Source organism: Strigops habroptila, chromosome Z, assembly GCF_004027225.2.
Source record: "Strigops habroptila isolate Jane chromosome Z, bStrHab1.2.pri, whole genome shotgun sequence".
NCBI classification, from domain to species: domain Eukaryota; kingdom Metazoa; phylum Chordata; class Aves; order Psittaciformes; family Psittacidae; genus Strigops; species Strigops habroptila.
In genome coordinates, this window is record NC_044302.2 from 65,547,523 (window position 1) to 65,569,451 (window position 21,929).

Consider the following 21,929-nt stretch of genomic DNA (forward strand, 5'->3'; position numbering starts at 1 on the left):
GGCCAGTTCAACGTTAAGTGAAGCCGAGCAACGTCTGTAATGTAATGGCCATCTGACCTCCTGGGGTCACCATGTCAGCCTGTGACCACTGGTGATGCAGCTTTGCGGCTGCTCTCGTCCCGCCGGACACCCGGCCCGCTTCCCCGGGCAGCTGGCGCCCTGCCAAGACCCCTCCTCGGCCCCAGCACCCCGCGGGAGCAAGGCCGGGGGCCGCAGCCGGTACCGGGCACGAGGCCTTGCCGCAGGCCTCGCACCTGGACGCGGCCTGCGCGGCCCCGGCGGCAGGCTCCCAGCGTGGCAGGGCGAGGGGCGGCTCTCGGGGCGACGGCGCCCGGGGCTGGCGGTAGCCGGAGGCCCGGGAGCGCGGGGGGCGGCAAAGCCCGGAGCCAGCACGGCTGCCATTTCTCCTGGCCCTCGGCGCTGCCGGGCGGGAGCGAGGGCGGGCGGAGGAGGCGGAGAAGGAGGAGGGGAAGGGAGGGGAGAGGGAGGTGGCCGAGCCGGAGTGAACTGAGGCGCTCAGCTGCCAACACTCACACATCTCCTGCTGCCGCAGCCGCGGTGTTCGCGGACCCTGGGCGAGAGGGAAGGCGAGGGAAAGCCAGGCGCGGGAGAGGAGACAGAAGATCGCTAGCAAGAAAAGGAAGTCAGAGAGGAGGGAAGCGCAGAGAGAGGGAAAAGGAGCCCTCCTCCCCGCGGAGAGACGACTTCCCATGTAGCTGGGGACAGACGGAGAAGCTGGCGCTCAGAAACTGTGAGAGAAGCTTTCCAAGCAAGTTACTTAATCCCCGAAGAGCGGCGGGAGGAGGGGACAGCAGCAATAACCGGTTATAACCATTATTCCCAACCCCTCATCATTTAACCCCCGAGCGGTTCAATGCACTACTCCAAGCTCTTCCTAGTTTCCTCCTCGGGGTAACTTCGGAGGACGCGCCGCCGGTGCCGCCCGGAGGTGAGGAGAAGAGCCTCGGAAGAAGGAAGGAGAAGTTTTGTGGGGGTTGTGTGCAGAGGAGGAGAAGATGGGCTGGAAGCGCCGCTGCTGCTGGGGAGGCGGAGGCGGCGGGGACCTTCTCTGCCGGCTCACCCTGGTGCTGGGGTTCCTGCTGCCTGCCTGCAGGACGCGCCTGTACACCAACCACTGGGCTGTGCGGATTGCTGGGGGGCTCCCGGAGGCCAACAGGATAGCTAGCAAATACGGATACGTCAATATAGGACAGGTAACCCTCCTTAGAACTACTTCCGAGCGGGCGCCAGCGGCGCCGCCGAAGGGCGGGCGGGCAGTGTCCGCTGCCGCTGGGGCTGGGGGCAAGGGACGAGCAGCTCCGCGGCCGCCGTACGACGCGCTCCCCGCCGCTGCCCCAGCCTCCCGCGGCGGAGGTGATGCGCGGGGGCAGGTACACCGGGGGCGCGCCGGGGGGGTCGGGGCCGCGGCGTCCCCAGCGCGGCCAGGTGCGGAGCGGGGCGCGCGCCGCGGGGTGGGGGCGCGGGGGGCCCCGCCGGGGCTCTGCCCGCCATGGTGCTGCCTCTGCGGCGGCTGAACTTTGCGCTCCGCGCCGGGCACTGTCCTGCCGCCCTTGCAAAGAAAAGAACGCCGGTACAAGAGGAACTCGCCCTGCAGCGAGCGCCCGTCTCCCCGGCGGCCAGGACGTGGCAGCTGCGGCCGCCGGCCCGCCGCGGGGGGCGGCCCGACCCCCCTTCCGGCGGGGCGTGCGGCGGGAAGAGGTGACAAGGGCGGCCCCGCTGCCTCGGGGTGGCCCCGGCGCCTCTGTGCGGCGGCCGGGGGCGCGGAGCTGCCCCGGGGTGGGAGCTGGACCGCCCGCCGCCGCGGCCGGCGCAGCCGTCCCGCAGCCCACTCGCTTTCCGCCGGGTGTGCTGGATTTGGGAGGAGAGAAGTCGGCTTCGGGATACCAGCGCTCCAGGCTGATCTTCCCGGCCCCGCGCCCGGACGGTTGGGCAGCACCTGGGCTCTGCGGAGCCCGCAGATGTTTCGCTTGAAAACACCTGGACTGGCTAGATCCAGAAATTACCCCGTGAGAAAATTCTTGGATCCAGCCAGGTCCGAGAACTGCGAGTGAGGAAACACCTGGTTTTTCCTAGATCCCATCAATCTGAAAAATCCCTTCCCCACTACGGCTATGCACAGTTGCTGCTTAAAATGTCCTAAGATCACTTTTTCTGACAGAGTTTGTGCCAAGTGTCCTAGGATTTCCTGACAGTTATGCTCAAAATATGACTTGCATATGTAGGATCTAACAAGGTGAATGCCTAAAAAATAAACAATTCCTTTGCATGCTTAGCTGTGAACATCCAAGCACAGCCTTTCTAGACAGTAGTTTATACTACATGAATTGAAGGTTTAGAAGTGAGCATTTACAGGTACAGCAGGCTTCATCATATATGAGATTCACAAAAACGCAGCTGCATTTACACAACAGGCCTTTTACATCAACCGCATCAAAGTGAGACCCGATTATTATTTGTGTTGTAAAATGAGTTCCCCATGTACTGCATCATTGACTTAAAAGTTTAAAGTATGCGTCTCTACTGTTCCCAATCATTGCAAGCCTGAATAAGGCAGCTGTGCAGTTTATTAAGATAAATAATTTGCATAAGAAAAGCTGAAAAATTACACTGAAGTAGCACAAAACATGGTATGTAAAGATGCGGTTACTTAGAATAACTGAGTACCAACTTCCCTCTTGGAGCACGTGGGCAGGTAGGCAATGTTATTCCCAGTTGGAGGCACAAAAATTCAGGAGGAAGCTTTCATGTCAAAATTGAGTCCCCACCTTGAACCTACCATTTAAGAATCCAAATACAAAGTCTTTCTTTTTTGTTTTAGACATGCCTTTTGCCCAAGGTGTTTCTCTGTATTGCTATCCGGGCCTTTATAGTGCCGAAATAAACAACAGTTAGTCAGTTGGAGGATGTGCTTCATCCCTTTTGGTCAGATCAGCTGGGTGAGTCTGTTTTTTTATACCTTGCACATCCAGACTTCATGTTGAATTACAGAAAGAATGGAGCAAGGCACTGTTGCTTCTTCCATGTCAGTGGAAGTGCCATGTACACACCTATAAGATATTAATAATAGATACATTGCTGATCAGGTATACAGATGGGAATGAGACAAAATAGAGACTATAAATAATGAAAAACTGGAAAATACATTACTGAGTATACAGATAAAAAGAGAGCATATGTGAAGGGAGCCAGTACTGTTGCTTAGTTATGCAGATATGGAGGGTTCGAGTAGAATACGAATATAAGAATGTTAAATGGTGTGTGTATGAGAAAGAAAACTTCAGTAGTGATATAAACTAGACTGGTGGGCGATTCCTTGTCTTCTGGCTGTAACCAGCCTTTAAGAACAAGAAGCAGGCAATGGGTATATGTGAAGAAATTCCTCAGAGCTTCCTGTATGTGTTTTGGATTGGACTGAGTGCTAGATATCATTGTACTGTGCCAACATAGAGCTCAGCACTCTACTGTTACAGTTACATGCCCTAAGACCTTGTGCAAATGCACAACACTTCTTATGCAGAGTTTCCTTTCATGGATATCTTTTTACAATGGCCAGTGTTAAGTTTCTGATCATTTCTTGCAAAATCATTTCCAACTAGTATTTGTGTGATGGCATGTTTGCTAGTATGTTGGTGGTCCAGTGTCTGTCCTTTTATTCCCAACTAGTGCTTATTCATCTTTTATCAGACTGACATGGTTGCTAGATAGAATTCAGTGTTCATAAAATAATCCATATGGTTGTGGTGTGACCATACTTAGTTTAACATGTAAATATGTATTTCAAAGCCTGTTTTAAATAACTCTGTAACTGTATTTCTTGAAAATACGAAAAAATGTGCATTGTTTTCTGTAAAGCTTACTGATCATTCTTCATAGACTGTATCAGTTGATGAAGATGGATAAAGGGAGTAAGGCATTAACTTTTAGAGAACAGAAGTCAGAACGGTCTGGACTGATGAGTAGATTTGCCTGTAATGGGCTTTTTTGCATAGATTTGGAAAAGCAGGAAGATATTTGACACAGAACAAGAAATGCAAAAGAATAAGAAAATGGGCCAAGAATCTACTGTTTATTACTGAGAGACAATCACAAGCAATTAAAAAAATCTCTATTTGGTATGAGATGTTGAAAGACATCCTTTTAGTTGAATATACTATGAAAGCGCTGAAAGAGATAACCAGTAAGCAGTATGTTCTGTTAGAGGCAAGACTTCACATGCTTAATGTCTATATTTTGTAGCAGCTATGGCCAGGCAATTAAACTTTGGTTTTACAGATAGTATGTCTTCTAGGTAAGTTGAAATATTATAATTAAAGCTGAAAGTGTCAGTAAGAGCTAAGATTACAAATCTCATAAAAATACACATCCCCAAATCACCTGAAGTAGATTAAAAAAACCCCCTAGTGTAATGCATTAAGCATTTTTTTTTTTTTTTTTTAAATTAAATTTGCAAGCTCACCTTTAAAGGAGAAAGTGCAAAAAGCTAAATACAAGTCCCACTACAGCTGGCCCAAAGAATCAACTCAGTTCCTATGACCAAGAAAAATAATGAAATTAAAATATTCAAGATAAGAGCTAGTAAAACTATGTGTAAAACTGAAACTCGGGTAGGTGGAGTTGCAAAGTTGCAAACCAGGGGTATTCTGACAACAGTTACTTGTATGATTGGAGCTGAAGGGAATAATGGAAAACAGGGTTTCTGAAGATCTTACCAGCTACCCTGTTAATTTTTCATGAGTGGAGATGCAAGGTGCCATGGAAGAGAGAGTTTAGGGTAGGTTAGGAGTAAAATAACTAGGAGTAGGCAATATTCGGATTGTGTTTGTGGAAAAATGTCTTTGAAAGGAACATTAATGATCAGTGGCGACACAACTGTAGACCCAGAAAGGCAGTGAATTATAAACACTGGACAACATCCTTTTTCCCTGTTTTTGTTATTTGGTGCATTCCTGGTAACAGGTGAAATTTAGTTTTCCTTCTGTTTGGTGCTTGTGAGATTTGAAGAATATACAGCTGAGTCTTGAAATTCCTTTTAAGTCCATTTTCATTGCCGTGGTGCTGTCAGGAAAGCTACAAAGCCTGTCTGAATGACGGGACGAGTCAATCAGAAACAGATGGCAGAACAAGATCTTCTTAAAGGAGACCTTGAGAACACCTGCTGGTGAGCAATTGAGAACTGCAACTCACAGCTTCTGGTAAACTGTTGCTCTCAAGCTTCTGTGGTCTCCATCTCTTATTACAGAAATCTGAAGCTTCAGCTTCTCTGCTTATTGAAAAGAGGAGTTTTCCATTAATTTTTAGGGGACACGGCACAACAGAGAAAGAGTCCTCTTTTACCCTGTGTTTTTCCAGAGTAAAAGGCTACATGTTCTGGTTCTTGTTTCCTGCAAATTGCTCCAATGTACTGCTCATTATCCTGTATTTCCTTACCATTACCAATGTGAAGTTGACAGTAGACATAGAAGCTTGTTCTTCAAAGATACTTGAGTTCTTGCAGTGATGAATCTGTCAGTAATTTTCTTCATCTATGGTTTGGAAGAGCATGGAACAACAGTTTAGACTTATGATTGTATCAACTGTTACTTACTTTCTGTTGGAAAACTTTTTTTCCCCACAGGATTGAATGAAGGTTATATATCACAAAAACAGAGGCAGTAGATAAAAAACCCAGAGGAAGTAGATCCCCTTGTTGACTGACACAAGTGGGCATCATACCAATTGGAAAGTCAGTGATTTTGCTTGCTGTAGTTAGTGCCATCAGTTCAGAGCTTATGATTTGAGCTGACGCTCAAATTAACAGGCCTTCGTTTAAGGCGTATTAAAGGCCTGTCCCATAACTTTAGGCTTGAGTACTTGGTTACTGATCATGTCATTTCTATGGCATAACCACATCTTTATTAAACACAATGGAGCAAACACAGTGAAACATAGTATAAGCTACAAAACAATTGGCCCAAGGTCTCCTGTTTTTGTTGGGCTTTAGAATGCACAAATGTGTAATAGCAGGTCTTCAATGCATAGAATTGACTTTTTTCTTTCCTCCCACCCTCCCATATATTGCAGCCATTTCTGGCCTACCCTTAAAGTGCAATTAGTAGTTTCTGTAGCAAGCAAATCCTTGTCCATAAAAAACCCCACCCCTATTCCTTTTGCATGGGTCTTTTAAGAAAGTGGTCTGGACTAGCAAGCCGTCTGGGCCTATGGTAAGGTAGTGTAATGCAGAACAGCCAAGGAGTTGTTCTAAGTTACATGCTGCATGGAGCAATTTGGAGTATAACACATCCCCCAGCAGCTCCTGACTGACACATTTTGCCCTTCTATCTTGTAGTGCACTATGCAGACCTTTCTCTTGGAGATAAAATATCTGTCACTGATGTTGGGTAATTTTCTTTCACTGTTGGCAGCTACTGAAGGCTAATTGTGAAGCATTTTGTACAGTTGGCACGAATATTACAACTGTGTTGATAGTGTGGAGATTCCCTACTATACAGTGAAAGAAGGAAGCTCTCTTTTGATATAGCCATGAAGATTAAGGCGTACCGATACCTCATCTTGATTCCCATGAATTTCCTCAGTTCTTGTAAACGCAGCTTCTCACTGGATATGGTGGTTTGGTGCTAAAATATTCTCAGAGAACTAGAGAAAGGAGGACCAGCTTATAGAGGGATGACTTGTGAAGCTTCTGAGAAGCTGGAATCCTACTTGGGGCTCCAATGCTAAAGGCTTTTGTCCTCTTTGAGTTATCAGCTTATGCTTTTTCCCTGCATTTCTTCATTTATATAGGTAAAAGAGGAGGAGCTCCAGTAACTGACTCTGGGCATATGAGTTCATTTTAATTTGAAATGTGTGGCTTCAAAATGAGGAGGGTTTTTTAGGTTTGTGCTCTTCCAGAAAGTGGTGCCTCATCAGTTTCAGGTTGCTGTTATCAGAAGCCAGGAGTTTCTTATTCAGGCAAGGGACTTCCCTTGAAGGTGCAAGAGAGCAGGAGGAGCAAATAGCTGATACCCCAAAGGTGATGGAAGAGATAAAGATATCTTATTTGTGGCTTCAACAGTTGAGAGAAGTGCAGCATGAGTTAGTATAGGAATAAGCTTTAGATCTTTCTATTCTGTTTTCTTTCTTAATACTAGGCAGAGGCTGAGGATCATGGAATCATAGAATAGTTTGGTTTGGAAGGGACCTTCAGAGGTCATCTAGTCTGACCCCCCTGCAATGAGCAGAGATATCTTCAACTAGATCAGGTTGCCCAGAACCACATCCGGCCTGGCCTTGAATATCTTCAGGGGTGGCGCATCAATGCTTTTCTAGCTCACAGCCTTCGTCTCCTGATTGTATTCTTCCAGTAATTTTTCAGATCTCCAGGTTAGTGGCCTACTCCCCACCCTTGGCAAGTGACAGGCTACTCTGTCTGTGCAATTTTCTTCCTGCAAGGAATACACACTGTTTGCCAAAAGACACCTAAATGTGCTAAGCTTGAGGTGTGGCCCAGGAGTTACTGTTAGATATACAGATGTGTTTTTTTAGATAATGTACATGTTGATGTGATTTGACAAAACGTGTTTTGGTTTGGTTTGGTTTTTTTTGTTTTTTTTTTTTTACCTTGTTCTTTTGGGGTTTTTTGTTTATTTGTTTTCAATTGTAGGTTTATAGGTTTAAAGCCAGCAATCACACAAAGAGGTAATAAATACTGCTTCATTTCAAACTTGAGGTCCTAGAGATGGCATGGAGAAGATGTTATGTAACAAGATCAATGGATCAGAAAGAATGGGAAGAATGCCTGTTTTCCGTTTTCCAGATCTATTCTTGATGGGAGGCAAAAGAAAATTTTGCAAACTAAGTTGCTGAAATTGGAAGACTAGAAAAAAGTTTAGTTAAGAGAAAAGGGAGCTTATTTCGAGATAAAGAGCCTAATTTAAGGTTGTTGTCTTTGTCAAAGGAAGAAGTTTGCTACTATGACCTTCACCACCTTACATGGATGCCTCAGAAAAGCTGGGTGGTAGGTCTCTTGTCTGTGAAGTTCAGCTACCCCAGAATAAGAATATAGGTAGCTCATAGATGAGGCATGCCCTTTAAGAGCCTGTGTGGTCACAGAATTGAAACAGAATATGGTTTTAGTAAAATTTAATATCTGGGATAAACTTAATGAAGCCCTGAGGATTAAACATGCAAGTACCAGGACTATGGCATTAAAAGAATCAATGCTAGGGGTAGTCAAAGCAGCATGCACATGCAGACGTAGTGTGGTTACACATAGACCAAGGAAAATTGAATTTTCTCTCGTTCATGGCAGAAAAAAGTACATTTAGGGACTGGTAGAGAATAACCACCAGGTAGATAGATCTTTGGAAAATGTAAGTACCGAAACAACATTCTTGCAAATGGTTACATGCCACAAAAACCAGAAAACCATAGTGTATTAAGGGTATTCCATGACTAATTATTTCATCCTTAGCAGTAGTTCTCTTGTCTGTGTGGTTAAAAAGGAGAGGGAGGAGAGATAGAAAGCAGAGTTTACTACTACTAAATGTGAGCTTTCACTGGGAGTTGGATGGAGAAATGGATGTGCCAAATGGGTTCTGGTCATAGAGGCAATCTAATGGTCTTCGTGTGTTGTTACAAAATGAGAGAAGATGAGAATCTTATTTAACAGCATAGTAGTTAAGCTACAAATTATGTGATGATATTTTATTTAAAGCCATTAGACAAGCATACACTAAATTATGCTTCGAAGAATAACAATTAGTTGCAAGCCCAACTTAAAAATGGCAATGTTTGTGAGAACTGCTCCTCTCAAACAAAATGCATAAAGAAGTTGACAGACCAGGTTAAAATGGAAGAACCAGAAGAAGTCTGAAAACACATTGAGGTAAATCAGTAGTACATGATACCTCTGGTATGACCTGACCTCTGGCTGACAGTGGCTGACCGTTGTAGGAATGAAGGGCAGGGGGGTACGTCTCTACAGATCAATTTGTTCATCGCAGTGCCCGTGAGGAGAATCAGCTATGCCCACATCTTTCCTGGCAGATATTTAACCAGTTTTCAAAAAGCTTCAGTAAGGAAGCTCCATGGTGCCATGGTTGATCCTAGTGGCTCATCATCCTCTTTGCCCTTGTGAAGGCTAAGCTGTATCTGTCTTCCTTCAGTTCAACGCTTGTGTTTCTTGTTTCTCTATGAACATGAAGAGTAGAGGCATCAGAAAGGGTGTCTTCCTGCCACCCCCTTCTAGCTTTTTTTTCATCCAAGCCCAGTCCTTTCCCTTGTTTCACACAGGTCAGGCTTTCACTCATTGGTCTTGCTGTTTTAGTCTGGTTGTTCTGAGTGATCCACATCTTCTTGAGCAAGGCACTGCTGCAGTGTTACAGCTGAGTACAGCATAAGGGTTCCTTCCATTGTCTTCAGGACAGAACTCCTATTTATGTAGCCTGTTACGGTGTTTTGTCTATCCTGTAGCTGTGTGACATTGTTAACTTAGTTCAGCTTGTGATCTGCTGTGGTTCACAGATTGATTCTGCCAAATTCCTAGCCAAATTCTACAGCCTGAATTTGTCCAGTAGATTATTATGATTACTTTGCACATGCTTTTGCTGAATCTTGCCTGTTTTTCCAGACCTTGTTTTACAGTTTCAGTTTTTTCTGAATTCTTTTCCTGCCTCCCAACATGCTTGGAGATCCCCTCTTCTTCTTCATGTGCCTTATGTTTAATAGGTATCTTTCCTATGCCAATATTCAAGTCATTAGTTGAAGTATTGACCGAAAGAGTTTATAGAGGAACTTTGGCAGGTAGTCGTTTGCTGCGCTGCCACGATAAATACATATGTCAATGTTACATAGTTTTGACCTACTGTTCCGTAGTTTAATTTTGTGCCTTACTTCAGGAATTTGAGGAAGACTGTTAATCAAGTAGTGCTTGAATATAGACATAGTTTTCAATTTGCAAAGTATCAGCTCAAAATGAATGCAAAAATTGCAAGGATATTAGGTTGGTCTGGATCATCAGTGATTGCTATTATATACCTGAAGTTGTTCATAAGTGGGTTTTTTTACCCCAGTTTTAAACAAGTCTAAAAATAACCAGGTTTAAAGGTGGTTTTGTTACTTGTTCTCAGTCTGGTAAGGTTGGGGTTTTTTTTTTCACTGACTTCCAATTTACAGATTTATTTTAGTCATGGCCAGTATATATCTGTTCTTGTGCTTAAGTGGCTTGTCTGTTTGTCCAGCGTGTTTGCAGGGGGAGCCTGCCTTCACTTTTGCTTCTGTATCTTCTGGTCTCCTATTAGAAGATAAGCTTACCATTCCTGCGGTCATCTCAGTTGCTATGTTTTGATTGACGTCTGTTTGCCTTGCTTATATACAACCTCTCAGCAGCTTTGTACAATGTAAAAAATAATTCTCTAGGCTCGTCAGGCAGGATATTTCCAATATTGTATTTGCATATTTTGCAGCTGTGTTCTTTAGTTCTGTGATTGACCAGTATATCTTTCTCTTCCTCTGCAATGATGAATTGTAAAATCACGAAGTGGGGAGATATGTATGTCAGCCATGGATGTGAATAAATCATATGGTCCCTAGTGAAGAACTGTGGTGCTCTTTGTCACCCGCCAGACAAAGGGGTAAATACGATCAAACAAAATCCTGCTTGCCAGAGATACATAGCTTAAGACAGTAAGTGATTATGGCAACATGCTGGACCCAATTTGATTGATCTTTGCAGAATGAAAAACTCTTTGGAATGGAACATTGGCAAGTCCAGGAGAGTATTGGAGCTACACCATGAAATCCTGCCAGAATAGCTTATTGTGGAAATTCTTGTGGATGACATGATGGTGTATGATGGAGATGAGATTGTAAAAGGCAGATTAGCCAGGCATGATCATGGATTATATAGTTTTAAACAAATCAGGGAAGAAAAAGATTTTCAGCACGGACTTCTCCGTATAGAAGGAATCTGCTCCCAGGGAAGCAACACGCTTCTAAATGTGGGATAGACATCACAATCACAGAGGGCCACGGTTTTTATCTCTTTTGAGATGTTTCTGTGCCATCAGGGAATAGGCCTCATTTATGTTTGTTTTCTAGGGCCAAACTGGAGTTATAGAGATGCTACAAATCACAAATAAAACCTTTGCTGCATTCTCTTATTAATTCATGTTCAAACTGGAACAAAACCATTGCGTTTTGCGAAGAGTGCTTAGTGGGCAGTGGAGGTGTTACTGAATAGTGCTGTGTGGCTGAAATTCAAGCCTAGAATTGAAGAATGTTCTCCTTTTTTTATGTATTTAGCTTAAATCAGTGGCAGCATATCACCTCCCCTCTGCATAAATCTAGAGAACATTTTTTTCTTTTATTGAGCTTTTCTTTGCAGAGCATATTAACACAGTACCCTTATGTCTTGAAAATTAACACAAAATGCACTCTGTGTCACACTTCTAAAGCCAGTAGTATGACATTTAGGGCATAGAGAATTAGTTTCTGTAACATTTTTGTTCACGTGAATAGCCTTTGTTCAAATCCACCCATAAGGATGCAAAGGCCATTCTGGTTCAGTTAGAAGATGTGTCTAGCCTGCCTGCCTGCCTGTATGGCAGTGGTGTGAAGTTACTGTCTGTGTGAGAGAATGAACAAAACAAGTATCTGATGCTTCTCCCTAGCACTCCCTTCAGCTGTTTTCAGCTCAGGAGACTGCCTGAACTAGATATGGCTTCTGCATACTTAGAAATTCTTGATTGTTTTTTTTGTCCAGACACTTGTCCAGCCTTTTAAGTAAAAGTAAACTTTCAGCATCCAAATATTCTTTGCCAAGGATTTTAAAAGCTTGCCACTTAACTGCATGAAGAACCACCTCTCTTCTGCTTCTTACTTACTAGTTTCTTTTGATGGCTACTGGTTTCTTTCACCATCAAAAAGATAGTGAAGGTTGATTCCTGCTCACTCTTACGCCATACATGATTTTTTAGATTTCTAGTATTTCCCCTAAATTGTACCATATCTAGACTGAAGAGTCTTAAATTAGCTATTCCACATACAGAAGGCGTACTTTATATTTGTCCATTCTTCTTCTCAATTTGGAAACTTTTCCAGCTCTGTTACGTCTTCTTTGAATAGAGGGGGCTCAAACTGCACACAGCACTTAAATTGTGGCAAAACTTTGGATTATTCTTAAAGTGCCGTGTTCTCTGCTTTATTATCAATACTTCTATTGATTATGTCTACCATGTCATTTGCTGCTGGGACTTCTACTGAACTGACTTTCCATGGATTAGTCTGCCATAGCCCCGAGATCATCACTCCTCAGTGGTACTGGGCAGCTCAAAACAGTTCATTTTAGTGTGAGGTTATGTTTGCATGTCAGTTCATCCACGTTTGTCTACATGTGATTTCATTTGACATTTTGTTGTCATCACTGAATTCTGCAGCTTCCTTCTGCAGCTCATGCAGTCAGCAGCAGTCTTTACACCTGTGATTGATAACAATAGCTGACATATCCACTTCATTGCTCACTTCCTTTTCCATGTAAATTTTTTTTATGAAATAATGTAGGTCCCAGAAGAGGTGCTACCATGGACCCCAGCAAAAATCCATGGATGGCAGGGACCTCTGCCCATTGTGAGAAGCTAGTTGCTTTTTAATAAACAAATAACTAATTGATCCTAATCTTTGTTTTCAGTCTTTTAATTGATTACTTGCTTCTGCAGAGACCTTATAGGATCATGGAATCAGCTAGGTTGGAAGGACCTTTAAGATCATCAAGTCCAACCATTATCCCATCACTGCCAAGACCACCACTAAACCATGTCACTGAGGGCCTCATCTACACGGTTTTTGAACACTTCCAGGGACGGTGATTCCACCACTTCCCCAGGCAGCCTGTTCCAATGCTTGATCACCCTCCCTGTGAAGAAAGTTTTCCTAATTTCCAATCTAAACCTCCCCTGGTGCAGTTTGAGTCCGTATCCTCTTGTTCTATCACTTGTTACTTGGGAGAAGAGACCAACCCCCACCTCACTGCAACCTCCTTTCAGGCAGTTGTAGAGAGTGGTAAGGTGCCCCCTGAGCCTGAGCTTCTCCAGACTAAACCACCCCAGTTCCCTCAGCCATTCCTCATAGGACTTATTCTCCAAACCCTTCACCAGCTTTGTTGCCCTTCTCTGGACCCGCTCCGGCACCTCAATGTCTCTCTTGTAGTGAGGGGCCCAGAACTGAACACAGGATTCAAGGTGCAGCCTCACCAGTGCCCAGTACAGGGGGATGATCACTGCCCTGGCCCTGCTGGCCACACTACTTCTGGTACATGACAGGATGCTGTTGGCCTTCTTGGCTGCCTGGGCACAAGCTAGCTCATGTTCAGCTGTCAGTCAGCACCTCCAGGTCCTTTTCCTTCAAGCAGCTTTCCAGCCACTCTTCCCCAGGCTTGTAGCGTTGCATGGGGTTGTTGTGGCCCAAGTACAGGACCTGTCACTTTGCCTCCTTGAACCTCATACCATTGGCCACAGCCCATCGACCCAGCCTGTTCAGATCCCTCTGCAGAGCCTTCCTACCCTCCAGCAGATCAACACTCCCAGACAACTTGGCGCCTTTCGTAGAAGGAGATCAGTTTGGTCAAGCAAGACCTGCTCTTTATGACCCCAGGCTGACTGGGCCTGATCCCTCTGTTGTCCTGCACGTGCTTTATGATGTCAGTAAGGATCATCTGCTCCATGACCTTCCCTGGCACTGAGGTCAGGCTGACAGGCCTGTAGTTCCCAGGATCTTCCTTCCTGCCCTTTTTGTAGAGAGGTGTCACATTGGCCGACCTCCAATCATCTGGGACCTGCCCACTAGACCAGAACTGCTGGTAGATAATGGAGAGTGGCTTAGCAAGCTCCTTTGTCAGCTCCTTCAGTGCTCCTGAGTGGAATCCATGCGGCCCCATAGACTTGTGTACATCTAAGTGGAGCAGGAGGTCACTAACCATTTCTTCCTACGCTGAGAATGACTGGTGTGACTATTAAAGACAGAGGCAAAGGTGGCATTAAGTACCTCAGCCTTTTCTTCCTCCTCAGCCATTAGGTTTCCCTCAGTATCCAGTAAAGGACAGAGGTTCTTCTTCCCCCTCCTTTTATTGCTAATATATTTGTAAAAGTACTTTTTATTTATGGCAGTGGCTAGATTTAGTTCTGTCTGTGCCTTCCCCTTTCTAACTTTCTCGCTTCAGAGAAATTCAGTCATTTCGTGATTTCTTTGCCCATGATGGCCTCCAACCATCACATCACCCACCAGTCCTTCTCTGTTTGCAAACAGCAAATCTAGCCAGGCATCTCCCGTGGTTGGCTCACTAACCAGCTGGCTTAAGAAGTTATTTTCCACATCCTCCAAGAACCTTCTGGATTGTTTCTTCTCTGCTGTGTTGTGCTTCCAGCAGATATCTGGTAGGTTGAAGTACCCCATGAGAACAAGGGCTAGTGATCGTGAAACTTCTCCTGGTTGTTCGAAGAACACTTACTTCATCTCTTACTTCATTCTGGCTCTGTGGTCTATGACAGACTCTTGCTTGGTTGGCTTTCCCCCTGATCTTCACCTACAGACGTTCAGCCTTCTCATTCACAACATTGAGTTCAAGGCAGTCGATGCATTCCTTGACAGACAATGCAATGCCACCACCTCTTTTTCACTGTCTATGCCTTCTGAGGAGCTTGTAGCATCCATTGTAGCACTCCAGTGATGTGAATCATTCCACCATCTTTCTCTGATGGCGATTATGTCATGATTTCCCTGCTGCACAATAGCTTCCATCTCCTCCTGTTTGTTGCCCCTGCTGCGGGCATTGGCATAAATGCATTTAAGTTGCCCTGTGGATCTGGACTCCAACAGCAGCATGCTACCCCATGGCTCATTTCTCGCGAGCCCGGTGTTATCCCCTTCCCCCTTCAAACCTAGTTTAAAGCCCTCTCTGTAAGCCCTGCTAGCTCCTGGGCTAGAATCCTTTTCCCCCTCTATGCCATGTCTTCTTAAATTCTTCAAAGCTTTTGGTGAAGGATATTGTCAAAAGCCTTTTGGAAGTCCAACCAAAGTATATCTATCTATGTGAATTTATATGCTTGACCTTTTCACAGAACGCTAATAAATTTGTAAGGTGGATTTTTCCTTGTTTAACTGTTTCTAAAGAAGTAATATTTTTTACTCAAGTGTACATTAATTATCTTAATTCCTAGTTCCTACTTATTTGCCTAGTAGTGACTTGCAAGTTCACAGTGCTTCAGATCTCTATTTAGAAATTGACTTCACATTTGTCACCCAGCTGTCCTGAAATGTGAAAACTGTTTTTTAAGTGAGAGATTTTATGCCACTGTTCCTATTGCTTTCAATTACTGTAATTTCCTGAGTGCTTTTATTTAACTATTTCATCCATATTCCTTCCACACTCTGCACTTCCACACTTCACATATCCTGTCTCTGGTAGCCCATCTGAGCTGAACTGAAGCAAACAAATCAATCACATGCTAAACTTTGAAAAACGTTTGATGCTTCATGAGTATCCTAGGGTCCAGTGAGTCAAACATGAATGAACAGCAGTGGCAAGGCTTTAAGCTAAGAAGTTCCCCTACCCATCTTGGAAATGAATAGCACTGCTTCCCTGCAGGAATGGACTGCAGAATAAGATCTGTTTTCTCTTGAGTAACCAAGCTCTGTCCTGCACAAGGAGCAGTAGTTTTACCGGTTGGGAGTGGGTACCCCAATTGAATCAAAAAGTCTGATAGACCAGATGTGTCACATCACTACGACAGAACAAGAGCTCCAGCGCTAACTAGCATGATAGTATTAACTGTAATACCGTTTTCAGTTTTCTTCTTGAAATATTCCCTTTTGCTCCATTGTAAGCCAAATTATTCTCTTCCTTGGATCGAAAGCACATTAGTAATATTTTATTTACGCCTGTTTGAGGTATAGTGTCATTTCCAGGGAGGACGTGTATGACCGTATTTGGGATTTCCTTGACAATCTTGACACATGCCCATCTCTGCATTACTGTAATTGTTCCTTTCTGCCTGTTTGATCAAGTGGTACATTTGCTTCAGCTCAGAGAAGTTTAAATATCCATTGTCAGTGAACAGACTCCTCCTGATAATTCTTAGGCTACTGCATGATGATCATGGCCAACTGACATATCACAAAGCTGTTGCCTGGAAAAACTGATGACTGGAATTAAACAGGGTTGCTGAGCCTTGCTTTCTAAAAGAGTTATCCATCCTGTGACCTAAAGGGGCTCTGGGTTGTGTTGGCATCACAGGTCTTATCAATAAATGGTTCTACCATTGCAACAGAAAGCTTTTTTGGAAGCTTTCTTGTAGATAAATACCATTCCCATTGTGTGAAATTTGAATAATTTCCATTTCTTTCCTGGCAACTACAGATATTAATCTGACACACTTAACTGCACAGTGAGAAATTCTAGTGGTGGCTGGAATCTGTGTGGATTTCCTGATGTTTCTGATCTCATAGGACTCATTTGACATGATAACAGATGTTTCAAAATGGAAATCCAAATCCATTTATAAAGAAGAATATGTGGGTTTATCCAATTCACTGCTACCATTTTAACTGACTGGCTTTTCCCTGTTTCAGTATTTTGGTATTATATATATACTACTGATGTATTAAGCAAATATTCAGTAGAAACATTTCTCCTTGCTTAAGAAAAATCTACTTTCAGATGCACAGCTGAGCGTTTGCTCAGCCTGCAGGTTGTAAGATTCTGCTCTCCAAACAAGAAGGCTACCAAGGAATATTCTTTAGAAGTGTGAAATGGACAGTGAAAGCTGTGACCTGTCTTTCATTAGTTTTAGTAAATTTAGATACTTCATCATGAATTGGATATCATTTCTCCTCGACTTTTCTCTGTAGTCTGAAGTAATTTCGAAGCTGATATATGAGCTTAGACATTAGGATGCTAACTTAATGTAGACCTCACTGAGGTCTGGATTAAAAAAGAGATATTTTTTCTTCATTACATGCTTATTGGAGCTCCCATTATATACAGCAGAAGATCCCACTGATGCCAGTGAAAGCTGAATTGAAACTTAATCGCTCTTATGGCACTATGGAATTTGGTACAGCAGGAGAGATATGCATATTACTTACTTTGTATGTCACTTTTTTTTGTTGTTGTGATTGCAAATAGCTGCTTTAAGTGGAATATTATATGATTATGCTAGAATTAACTATCCTTTGGTGTGCTGTAATATATTTTTTTTTTATCCTCACTAAACATTACTTACATTAGTTAAGATAATGTTTTCTTTCTTACTAGGTTTGAATGCTACATAATGCAATCATTTTGGGGATTTTTTTTGGTCATGTCGCTTATTTACTTGCTTTTTCTTTACAGTATCTTTAGATCCTGTCAAAGAGACATTTTTTTTGTATTCATACTGTTAAACTTAGGAAACTGTAAGTTCCTCCTCAGAAACTGTTACTCATACAAATAGCTGTTGCTCAAGTTGTTGTATCAAATCAGTGAGATTACATGTGAGTGGGGAGACTGCTTATATAAATAACGGATACTGGCAAACCTTATTTTTACACAAAAAAAGTACAAACTTTTGTACAGCTCTAGGCATTCATCAAATAAGATAGATGAATGGATCAGCATCATGCCTGGTTCTGGACAAGTTGCATGCTTCGCTTAAGCATATTGTACAGAGTGGAAGATCATTGGACTTTAATACAGTACAAAGTTGAGGACATACGATCTAGGTCCACTGTAAAGAGTGTTGGATTTAGTGCCTGCACACACCACATAGATGAACTTACTGAGTCCGAGATATTCCCATAAGTCACTTCTTTATTACTCTTCAGTAAATTATATTAGTGATAGAGGAGGAAATGGCTTAAATCAAGTCTTAGGAGAAAGTCAGTTAAATGAAAACATTGTATTTACTATGACCAATAAGAGCTGAATTCAGATCTGTAAGACAAAGTGCAGTGTGAAAAGGTTTATTGATGGCAATAAATGTTCACTGGAAACAGTATGACTACTGTAGGTCACTGCATTAGTCATTTTGAATGTTATAAACTTTCTTGCTATTAATGTGCTTAAGAGTTTTATATTGATGTTTAAATAACTGGATAGAGATATAGCAGTATATCTAACTTGGTGCCCAGTTCTTAAATCTGTTACTCATACTCGTAACCCCATTAGATTTGATTGCTCTTGATTTATGTCTTTTAAATTCCATTAGCTTCAGTGGAGTTATTTCTGATTTATGGTTTTGTAAATGAGAAGGGACTTGAACCCTGCTGGGACTGGGTAGATGTTTACTGGTTTCAGGACAGGGACGATGGTTATTAAATATTTCATGATCAAGATTTAAAAGGAAATGGATATGAACATTCTTTTGCTGTGAAACTTCTCTTGCAGTAGTTTATTAAAAAATAAAACCTATTTTTTACCCTTTATAGTGTTTGCATGATTGAAATAGCAGCGTCAGAACTTTGTCAAGCCTCATTCTTTTGCTGTATTATAATTACATAACAGAGAGTACAGATTGTAAAGAAACAGCAATCCTTAGAGTCTGTAGTAGCTAAAAATACATGCAATGTGGCAGTTCTGTTTGTAACTTAAATAAGCATTCAGGATACTGCATGAGTATGTATCCATCCACATTCCCTTATTTTACATTTTTTCAGTGATACAACATGAAATAGGATTGGAACTCAGTAAAATAGTGACAAAACTCATTTCAGGCGATGCAGTGTATCATTTAGGTATTTTAAATTACAGAGTAGTGAGTTAGGAAAGGGGAGGAAAAAGAATATAGAAGGCAGTGGCAATTTAGTTGACCCCTCCAAATGTATTGTTTCCTATTCGATGGCTTTGTTATGGGGGCTGTTTACTGAAACAAACATTATCATATTGCCTAACAGCTTCTTTGCAGATACAAACAACATTTGTTATGGCTTGAACTTGCAATGTGTGGTGACTGTGTTGAAGCCACTTGAAATACTGCAGAGGTTACGGTTGCTCATACAGCTGAAAATAAATACACTTTGTTGCACTCTTTTACTTGCAGAAATAAGGTGGTGACTCATTAGGCTTCACAAAAAGGGGCATGAACTACCAGTTTACATTGCACTGCTTTCTGTATTAAAAAGAAACAATAGAAAAGATTAATGGGAATGAAGGCAGTCATTGATTTCCTTTTGAGAATCTTCATGCAATGTGTAATGTTGCCTTGGAATTGCAAACCCATGGTCACAGTTTGCTGAGCAACCTTGTGTTGCTTAATTTTATAGGGACATGAACTCGCCAATTGCTGCGATGCCCCTTGGACAGTGCTGACAGTGGCACTGGGGTTGCAATTATTAATGCCCATCATTCTATCTGAATTGTAACATTTCACATGACAAATGTGGAAATGGCTTCCCTCACAATTTCCCACCAACTCTTCTAGGCTAATATTTCTGTTGGAAGCCCAAACTTGCATTTCATACAAAAACCTGATGCATGTTCTTGTTCTCAGAGCTGCAACAGAGAAAGGTAGGGACCAGGCTCAGGTTCCACTTCTGTCATAATTCTTGAAAGGAATATGTATTTATGTTGGTCTCATGTGACTTGTGTATAAAGCACAATTCTTTCCACTGCTTGTCCATGTAAGACTTGAACATCTTTTTCACCTTTATTCAGTCAGCTTTTTGTTGGCTTTATTTACCTGATGGGTGTGTTTGGGATTTCTCTTTTTATGATTTGGTTTGAGTGTTCTTGTTTTCCTGAAATTTTAGAAGTAGTGTTGTTTGTAATTAAGTATGATCAAGGTATTTTTAATTTAAAGAAAATCAGCTAACCTCTCCTATCTTTCAGAACTCAGTAAGGCAGAAAGATCTTCATTCCACGGGATTTATATGAACATATAATCCAAAAAAGACGTCACGAGCCTCTTTGGAAGGATTGTTCATCCTGTGTAGTAGGGTAGATTAAATTAATAAATCTTACTGTGGTTTAGCATGTAGGAGAATAAAGCTATGATACAGTTTTGATTTATCGCTAATATCTAAATTCATATTACCTCCTGAGACCTGTTACCTCTTTTATGACTTAATGATTTCCCATTCTTGCAAAGATAGCTGTACTAAAACTTAGTAGTGTTACATGAGAAAGCATTTATTTTTTTAATGAAGCAAAACATCTTATGCTGCAATTTGGTTATGTCTCTCCTCTCCTCTCCTCACTTAGAATAAAACATTCCTCTGTTTAGAGAAGTAGAATTTTGGAATTCTAAAAGTATTTTAGAATAAATCTGACCTATGAATTTAGAATTCTACATTAAAATTTAGATTTTAATTTGAATTAAATTCTAATTATAGTTTAGTATTGAGACCTAAGTATGTTTAGATTATATTCTGGAATGCAGTAGGAAGCTTTGAAAAGAAAACCTATTATAAAAAGAATTTATAAAGATCATCCAAAATTAAATATACCAACTTGTGAAGAATTTCCACTGCAAATTGAAATGTTCTTTTTAATCTGCATTTTTACTTACCTTAGCTACAGTAGTATTTTCTGAGAATTTTAAAGCTGCCTAACAGATACATAAAAGTTCAAGTTCACACTAAAATTTACGAAGTGACTTTGAAAAAGTCTCAGCCTTGATACCAGATTAGAATGAGGTCAAAAATTATAAATGACCTCAGGATATTGTTACTTTTTTATTCTACTAACAAAAGCACATGAAAAGTTAAAAGACTAGAGAGCTTATGTTTATTTTTCCAATGAAAAAGTTAGTGGCTACTTATTTTTAAAGCAAAATACCACAGAATGTAAGCAATAGCAGTGACATTATCTGAAAGAACATAATGCAGAGCTACTTTATTTTGATGGCTCCTTTATTCATTTTTGACATTAACTGTTTGAAAAGCCAAACTGTACTTCCTAGCTTGAGGTAAGTGCCCAGCAAAATTTGTCCATTCAAATAGCTGAAACACAAAGAAAAAAATACAAAAGAAGTCTAGAATGGCATAGGTTGATCCACTAACGTGATTTCTCTCCATTATTAATTCAGTAAGTTCTTTCTTCCCATTTAAACAGAAGGAGAGTGAATGACAAAGGCAAAGTGGTAAAGTGTTAGCATGTTCCTACCATGCAAAGAGATACAAGCTGATTTATTTCTATGGAAATCGTGATGTTTTTGCTGTAATAGCCATGTGGTTTAATTTATCTGCCTATTTTGGGGGTTTGTTTATTTTTCATACGGAGGTGGTTCAGAAGGGAATCCCCTTTTTTCTCTCTGAACTGTCCCCTCCTCCAGACCAAAGATTTAACAAACTGAACAAGAATTCTTGATTACAGCGTAGGGTTTTTTCCACCTTGGAAACTCAAAAGTATTTCAAGAAGGAGGAGTGCATTTAAGACAAAGCCCAACTTGTTCAGAGTGCCACTATTCAGGAATGGCAACACTCTACAAACATATTAGTTCCCTTTAAAACAAACCTGAAGAGAAAGGAGCGTGAGAGAAGCAAAGATACGAACTGGCAAGTTAGTATTCCTACCTTGAACACACATAGAGATGCTTTTACAGCTTGGGCTGTCGAATTTCTGTTAGCTCACTTGGCTTAAAATAGATCTGAGAACTGGGTTAGTTGGGCATTTGAGCATAGCTGGAATTCAGGCTTTCAGAGTAGCTTGGGTTGTGACTGAGGTGATAGTCTCTGTTCATACCCACATCACCTTTTCTGCTGTTGCTTCAAATTATTTTGGCTAGTGAAGTTTGGGCACACTAAAAGTGCACTTTTTTCCCCCCACCCGGTAGATATTCCTGGAATGTACAGATTCAGAGCCTCTGTAAAACAGACACTAAACATCTTTATTTCTATCCTTTAGAATAGTCATAAAATCAGTATTATCTTGCTATTGCAGCTCAAGAAAAGACTATAGTGTT

General features: G+C 42.0%; 1 protein-coding gene across 2 annotated transcripts in view; it reads left to right on the top strand.

The window, feature by feature from the left end:
- Positions 1-484: 484 nt before the first annotated feature.
- Positions 485-21,929, top strand: part of PCSK5 (proprotein convertase subtilisin/kexin type 5) — a 253,347-nt gene continuing 231,902 nt past the window's right edge. For both annotated transcript variants that reach the window (XM_030469899.1, XM_030469898.1), the window contains exon 1: positions 485-1,214. In XM_030469899.1, coding sequence (XP_030325759.1) covers positions 1,017-1,214 — 198 coding nt within the window. In that variant the 5' untranslated portion in view covers positions 485-1,016. The remainder of the gene's footprint in view (positions 1,215-21,929) is intronic.